At 39.3% G+C, this 7,637-nt stretch overlaps 1 protein-coding gene across 1 annotated transcript; it reads right to left on the bottom strand.

The window, feature by feature from the left end:
- Positions 1-1,953: 1,953 nt before the first annotated feature.
- On the bottom strand, positions 1,954-7,163 carry faf2 (Fas associated factor family member 2). The gene is made up of 11 exons (XM_037077042.1): positions 7,019-7,163; positions 6,080-6,148; positions 5,807-5,941; positions 5,434-5,510; positions 5,180-5,318; positions 4,952-5,037; positions 4,572-4,663; positions 3,519-3,696; positions 2,947-3,118; positions 2,708-2,851; positions 1,954-2,382 (listed from the first exon to the last, which is right to left on the bottom strand). The coding sequence occupies exons 1-11, from the start codon at positions 7,079-7,081 to the stop codon at positions 2,200-2,202; spliced, it is 1,338 nt and encodes a 445-aa protein (XP_036932937.1). The 5' UTR covers positions 7,082-7,163; the 3' UTR covers positions 1,954-2,199.
- Between the last annotated feature and the right edge of the window lie 474 nt (positions 7,164-7,637).

Raw genomic sequence — 7,637 nt, 5'->3', positions numbered from 1 at the left:
CTGTGCCAAGGGTACAAATCATATACTTGAAGAATGAAGAATGATTAACTGACGTTTGACTCCACCAGTCACTTCAGGATGTATCATCAACTCCTGGTGCTGACATCCTGTGATTAGTCAAGCCTTCATAGATCATCACTTAACGTTAATTCAGTCATTCAGTCAAGTGCTACATCGGAGGGGCTTCTTCAGTTGTAACTAAGTGGAGGGGAGTTGCAGACTCTTTGTGGGAGTGTCCTTACAAAGTTGTTAAGGACACGTGTGAGCTTCGAGTTTCAGAGTTGTTGACTTAACCGGCCTGCATGTGTGTTGCTGGGGCTAAGTGAGTTGTCTGGGGGGGAGATCTCTGTACTGTATTGTAGGCGGGTGATAATGTCTTTAGGACACCTCGTCTGTTCAAAGACGGCTGTTTTTGACATAGATGGATTCTTTCACTCCTCTTTCAAACCTTCTCTGAGTTTGTCAAATGTTGCTGCAACATAAGGAATGTTGTTCCTTCTTTCGGTCTGCTCTGGAAATTTCAGCGGTTTTGACATGTCCAGTTTGGGTCGCCACGTTTTAAGCGCTTTACAATATAGTACTTAGTTACCGTGACCTGGATGACTGATAACCTTCATCAGCATGTTAATTCAGTCTGCACAGTTTATACATTAACTGATATGCATCCATTTGTTCTTGTAACAAAGTACATGTAGTCAAGTACTGTACTCAAATACAGTTTTGAGGTATTTGTTATTTACTTGAATATTTCCATTTTCTGCTACTTTACACTTCCTCTCCTCTACTTTGCAGACTTCTTGCTGCGTATAAGCATTAAGTAGTGCATTTTTAAATGTATTTGGCTACATTTAGACAAAAGAAAATAAACACATGAAATATAGTTGTAACTGAAATTCAGATAATTTGATGCTTATCAGTTTAATGTATGAAGTAACTGGATTAATATTATCTAAGTGACAATGTATTAAATGTGAACTAATCACTCAAAGCCATATTAACTTGATCATTTGTTAATGGTCAACAACAGAAATTCTTGACTGACACACATTAACACACATTAAATCCTCTTTGTCTTTATGATCTGTGCCCTTACTGTAAGTGTTGTTGCAGTGTTGTACATTCTCAATAAACCCACATTTTTAAAATGTTTTTAATTTATAGTTGGAAAATTACATCTTTACATGAGCCCATTAGATGTTACAGGCAAAACAGGCATCTATGAGTAACCACAGGCACACTATGGGCAGACTCGTACTATACTAGATAAAGCCACATGTAAAAGCTGTGGCCTCTGTTAAATATTGTATCTTTAAACTTCATGAGCTTGAGGCAGTCTGCTTTACATAGTAACCAACCTGCATTTGGTCATTTTATGACACAGATGAGTCAAAAAACAAAAACAAAAAAAAAAGGAAGGTAAATTTGGGTTGTTTTTTTTTTTTTTTTAAATATCTAACTTATGTACAGTTCATGGCTCATTTAAAACAGGGTTCCCATAATTTCTCAATGTCCAAATCCACTAGCCTGCTCCCTGAAGTAGTACATTTGCTCTCCACACAACAACCAGTAACAATCACCACAGTACCAAACTTAGACCAGTCAATGTGGGGGAAGCATGTGTAATATTAAGGGGAAAAAAGGAAGGTGAATTAGGACACACAGATCTAACATCAAGCCAAGGCATTCACACAGTCGGGGGATCCATATCTCTCTGTGCTGCATCCTGTGTTTCAGTAATTATGAAGACAACCTGCCTTCCTCAACTGCTCCGACATGAACTAAACTGGGATATGGTTCTGGTTTTGCACAAAGCTATGCTACTGGTTCAGTACATTTCAGTAGATGATTAAACCTTTGCTGCAACACTTACTGGTGAGGAGGGACAATAATTAACTGGTGGCTAGTACAGACAATGGGATCAAACTTCTTTGTCCACACGGATACAAAGATGAGTTCAAGGAAGGACTTCAAGAAATGTTTATTTGATAAAATTCAAGACTTTCCAGGCTATTGGGAACCCTGTAAACACAACCAAACAAGGACTGGATGTAGGGTGGTTAATTTTTTTTTCCAGGTTAGGATATTATCTCAATGATCCCTTGTGCATAATGGCCATTTGACAAAAAGAAGAAAAAGAAAAGGAGGAGTGGGTGGGCATTGGAGGAAAATGTGTTTCCATGTTGGGAGGTATGTCATCTGTTAATCGTCCGTAAGGTCCTGAACAAAAAGGACCTCGGAGCGGCTGAGTCCCGCCTCTTTCAGTGTGGGAGGGTTGGGCTGCTCTTCAGTCGGAAGGCAGGGCAAGACTCGCCGAGGGAAGTTTGTTACTATCTGAAACTTCTCTGGGGATTCTTTCAAAGAGAAGATGAAGTCGTATATTACCTGTGAGAGAAAAAAACAGATGAGCGATTTAACAAATAGCTTCATGTGGCAGTGTTCTGCAGCTGTACAGAAGAATTGCTTTATACTACTGCATTCTATGAATGTATTCATTACAGTGTCTACGTAAGAAAAATAGTGCGTTCATATGTGCACCAAGAATGTATCAGAACTTCTAATTGGGGGCAGAAACAGCAGGAGAAGCCTCTTGGATACTTGACAGCACAGAGCACATGGCTTGATTCAAATTAATTTAAATCAAAATGAAACATCAAACAGGGTGAACAGGCTGTGTACACAGTGTCTTTTTAGCAATGGAGGTACTTACCGTCAGAGACTGCCCGAAGAGGAATCGTCTCTCTACTCGTGTGTCATTGGGCATCTTAAACACTATTTTGACACTTTCTGGATCATCTGAAGCGGGCTCTTGGGGAAGACATTCTGACTTCCTCTCCTTCTCCTCTTCGAGTGTCTGAAGTCACATAACAAATATTGACAATATGAATCAGAAAATACCACACTGCTTGTGTAGGTCAGACAGAATCATCAATTTAATGATTAACTCACTCTTCGTCTCCGTTCCTCAGCAAGAGCAGTCTGTCGGACCTTCTCCTCCTCTTGCCGTATCTGCTCCTCCTCCTCCCTTTTCTTTCGGTCCTTCTCCTGGTCGGCACGGAGGGAGGCCAGATAAGCCTCATCCTGCTGCTGCCTTAGCACTTGGGTCTGGTTCCTCTCCTCCCTGAAACAAACATTTGTCTGTACTTTAAAACTCAGAAGCTCTCTGGTATACTAGCTATAAATAAAGAGATAAAGTTACCTAATAAGTGAAGCCAGATTTTATTCACAACTTCAAATGTTTTACTTATTTTGGGGTTTTCAGAGTGAAAAAACATTACGAGCACGTCCACCTTTGACATCAGACTTAACTGATGACTTTTAAGTGTAACATTTCCACATCTTGCATGTTTTGGGCCAAGAGCCTGAAAATGAACTCAACTGCTTGATCATCAGCATTGTCACACTTTGAGCTTTAATCCTATTCTCATAACAATCCCAACACCTAACTTCCGGATATAAATAACAAAAACTGAGGTGTCTCTTGTCCTGCATTCTAGTGTAACTGTAATGACGTTCCGCACCGCTCAAGGCGCTCTGACATCAGATGTGTTTGGTTGGCATCCATGATGAAGGTGAGCTGATTGATGAGGTCCTCTGGCTGAATGAGACCCTCGAGCCTGCCCACCACAGTCATCTTGCGGTCCTTCAGCATGATCATGGCCAGGAATGGGTAGGTGTTCTCCCGCAGTGCTTGGGACACTGAAACACAGCCAAACATCATTTAGTTAAATCTGCTGCTACTATACAATTCATTCATTTAATTGGATGGACAACCCATTCAAAGTTCTGAGATCTCTACGGTAATTTCAACACTCACAATGTGACCAGATTTTTTTGTGGTATTCTGAGCCTCAAAACAACTACATACTTGAAAGTCAATATGTATATTTTTCCAGGACCAATGACCCAGTTACTTAAGAAGATACGTTATAAGATTTTCACACAAATATCTTTCAAGTTCCTTGGAGGCTGAAGTCTTAAGCAAGAACTCAGTATCTAGGAATATAAACAAAAAGGGACACTTCTGATATTCAACCAGGGTTCCTGCAGGTTTCAACAAGTCTAAGACTTTTAAAGACCTTTTTAATACCATTATGAGTGCATTTTAGAACTGATTTGACAAGACAGTTTGAAAGATATGAAGGGCAGTCATACACAGTTACAGTACATACATTTTTTTTGCCTTTGAGTACGAATTGTGCTATATAAATGTATTTGTCTTGCATTTCATTCGTGGCTTTCTATTCCAGCTTTATCTTTTTCTGACTTCCTGTTTATACAATAGTTAAGTCTAATTTAAACATTTAGAAGAGGCTTCTAATTTATCATCAGGCTCCTTGTTGGCTTTATTATTTGTAGCTATTTATAAAGTGTGATTAGTACAATGTTTTCTGAAAAATACATTAGACTATTAAAATAATCCCAACATTTTAAGGCCTAAAATTCAGATTATTGAATTTTAGACTTTAAGGACTAATAGAAAACCCCACTAAGGTGATCAGAGCAAACCCATGTGAAATGACACAATAAAGCTGACAAGAACTGATGGGTTAAATTTCAGTAAATGTAAATACCTCTGTAGCCCTCAGGCTTGCTGGTTGAGCATGCCCAAAAGAGCATTCGTGTGTTGAGGAAGGTTACGACCTCTTCTGTACATAACGTGGAGCTAGGAAGAGAAGGATTGGTGGCACAAAACAAACCATTAAAGAAAGAAAAACTTCTCAACTACATGTGGATATCAAACATGAAGTTTATATATAAACATGCTAATAATGAAATAGAGCTTTACTGCTGTATAACAAGTATCAAAGATCAACCAGACAGTGCCCAGGGTAAAAACAAACTTAAGCAACTGTATGAGACAAAGCATGACATTGAGCAACATCAGGGCTCTGTGTAACAAACTGACAGCCATCACTGGTGATGCAGGCAAGTGAAGTAATAAGTACCATACCGGCAAAACTCGTCAGTGTCTTGATGATCCTCCCCATGAAGGTACACTAATAAGTAGCGGAGCTCTCGTTTGGCATCATTCAGTGCCTATATGTTTCAGGTTGACCAAAAGCAACGTGTCACCTTGCAGTTTTACCTTCTCCACCAATATTACATATTATTATTGAATTCAGAGCATAAGAATGTGTGTTTCTTATCTGCTATTGGCACTCAGCGTTACTAAACTCACCTGGCTGTATGTTCCCTGGTAAAATACAGGGTGTGACCGACCATACTGCTCTTCAAAACTATGAATGAATGACACAACGTCTCCAACAGGGTCTGTCACACGACCACGAGGATCTGGCCTTATAAACCTCAGGGCAAACCTTGATGCAATGAATAAACAACAACAAGAAACACATAGGGGAGATCAATGAACTTCTTGCAGTGCCAACTTAAACTTCCAGCATTTACGAGTTTTAATCGATGTGCTTCACTTACCTGAATATGTCCAGAAGTGTGTAATATGTAAATCTGAAAGGTAGCATTATCAAGTAGTAACTCCATCCTAGTAATCCCTGAAAAGAGGAACCAGTGAGTCTATTACCATTCACACAGTAGACAATACGCAGAAAACAAAATTCCAGGATATTACCTTTTTATATAATACATCCCCTTTAATTATTATTTCAGAACAGTATCCACATATTATCACTATTAACAACAGAAATATAAACTGAGAAAGTCCATGTGGACTCAGAGCAACAGTTTCACAAAGAACTGTATCTCATTTACTGCGGTGAAATTAAATATTTAACAGCCTTGCAGAGATTACATCCTAAAGCATAAACATTAAAATAAGATGCAGACCTACCCTGGGTTGTGGCCTTGACACGATGTAACTATATACTCTATGGTCTGCTGTATTGACCTGCAATGGTCTGGATGGTGGAGGGTTAAACACACTGGGCACTCCTTCCTGCTCATTCAGTCTGTCTTGTACTGCAGCCTTGAACACATACATTTAAGACCATCATGCATCAAATCCTCCAGTAAATCAGCAGAAAAGGATGAGATGTAATTCATAGCAAGCACAATATGAAAGAAATATTAACAGAGCCATGAAAGATTTGACATGTGACTTTACCTCTATGTTCCAATTATGTTGCTCTAATGTTCGACGGCATTGGTCCATTGATTCCAAACCAGTAAGGTCCTGTAAGACGAGGAAACAAAGTCAGAGTGAAGACATCAAAACGATTTTTTTAAAAACACGTTTGTCAGGATTTTTCTCAGAAGCGTATGTGCTATTCGTTTGCCATGTCAATGATCCATGAAAGTTAGCAAAAGAAACCTACTAAACTACAGTTTCGTAGTTGCCAAACACTAAATGACATGATTAAAGTAGCTGACTAACAATCACTCAGTTCGACAGCTCTCTCAACTCCCAATGAACCTGAACAAAAAAAAAACTGTTCACCCCAGGGGTAGGATGACGTGAAGGGTTAGCTAGCGCCACCAAATATCAAGTGATGTTAATGGGCTAGTAAAGGGGCAGGAAAACGCCATCGCTCTTACTATCATAAAACAAACACATTCATTTAACATAGCTTACATACAGCTGTGTCGCTGAAAAACTTCAGTGACAGCTCGATCACGATTGCTACGCTAACGTTAACTCAGCAAGTGTTTAGTGGGGAGCGTCAGTGGAAACCCACCGCCACCCAACCGAACGTTAACGTTTACATTCAAACGCAGCATGAGTGATGCTGGTAAAGAAAGTCAGCTGGGACATGTGTCTGTAAATTAAATGTAACAAGTAATACGCCATTTAAATCCACCTATAGCCCCTAAAGTCTGCTAACTTGTTAGCTAGCTTAGCTAATGTTAGCTATCTTTGCTAACGTTAGCTGTGACTCAAGTTGACGGCTAGGGGCTGGGGGGGTTTCGTTCTCGAAGTTGACTGTGCAAAAAGCGTTTAAACACGCACGGTTCCGCTTTTTTACGGAGATTTATTGACGACGATAACGCGTGACGATATGATGTTTGACCAGACATGTGTTAGTGTGCAATTTAGGCTGTCTACCTGAAACTGGAGGAGTTTTTCGGTCTGCGCCTGAGATAATTCTGGCTCCTCTGGCGCCGCCATCTTACCTCGCCAATCATCTAGCAAGGCGTAACAACGTCAACTGTCTTTTCCTGGAGCCGACTGTGCTGGGACAGTCTGTGAACGCTGCTGCCGCCTCGCGCCCTGGAAGGCACCAGTGCTCAGAGGATCCATCTGACTTATTATATAGATTTAATAACTTATTACTGTCAAAATGACTTATAGTATATACTAAATAATTAGTTTGAGATTCTCTAAATAATTAACAGACTACTTAGAAAAGGTCTGCTTTTTCTGAGGGCTTCTAATTATTTTAAGACACTAAGTCTTTATTTTGAGATGCTATGTCATTTTCAGACACAAAGTTATTGAGTACATATTTTAAATACAGAGATATTATTTTGAAAAACTGTCTCTTTATTTTGAGTCAAAATATTTAGAAAAAAAGGCATTATTTAGATATACTCATTATTTTCAAAATGATGGATGTGGGGAAAGTTTCTCATTATTTTGAGATGTTAAATCATCAGTTTGAGAAGGTTTTTAATAACTTTGAGATCCTAATTGAGATACTGAGTCATTATTTTGAGTTTCATCA

This window comes from Acanthopagrus latus, chromosome 18 (genome assembly GCF_904848185.1).
Source record: "Acanthopagrus latus isolate v.2019 chromosome 18, fAcaLat1.1, whole genome shotgun sequence".
NCBI classification, from domain to species: Eukaryota; Metazoa; Chordata; class Actinopteri; order Spariformes; family Sparidae; genus Acanthopagrus; species Acanthopagrus latus.
The sequence above is the reverse complement of the archived record's forward strand: the minus strand, read 5'-3'. Positions and strand labels throughout refer to the sequence as shown.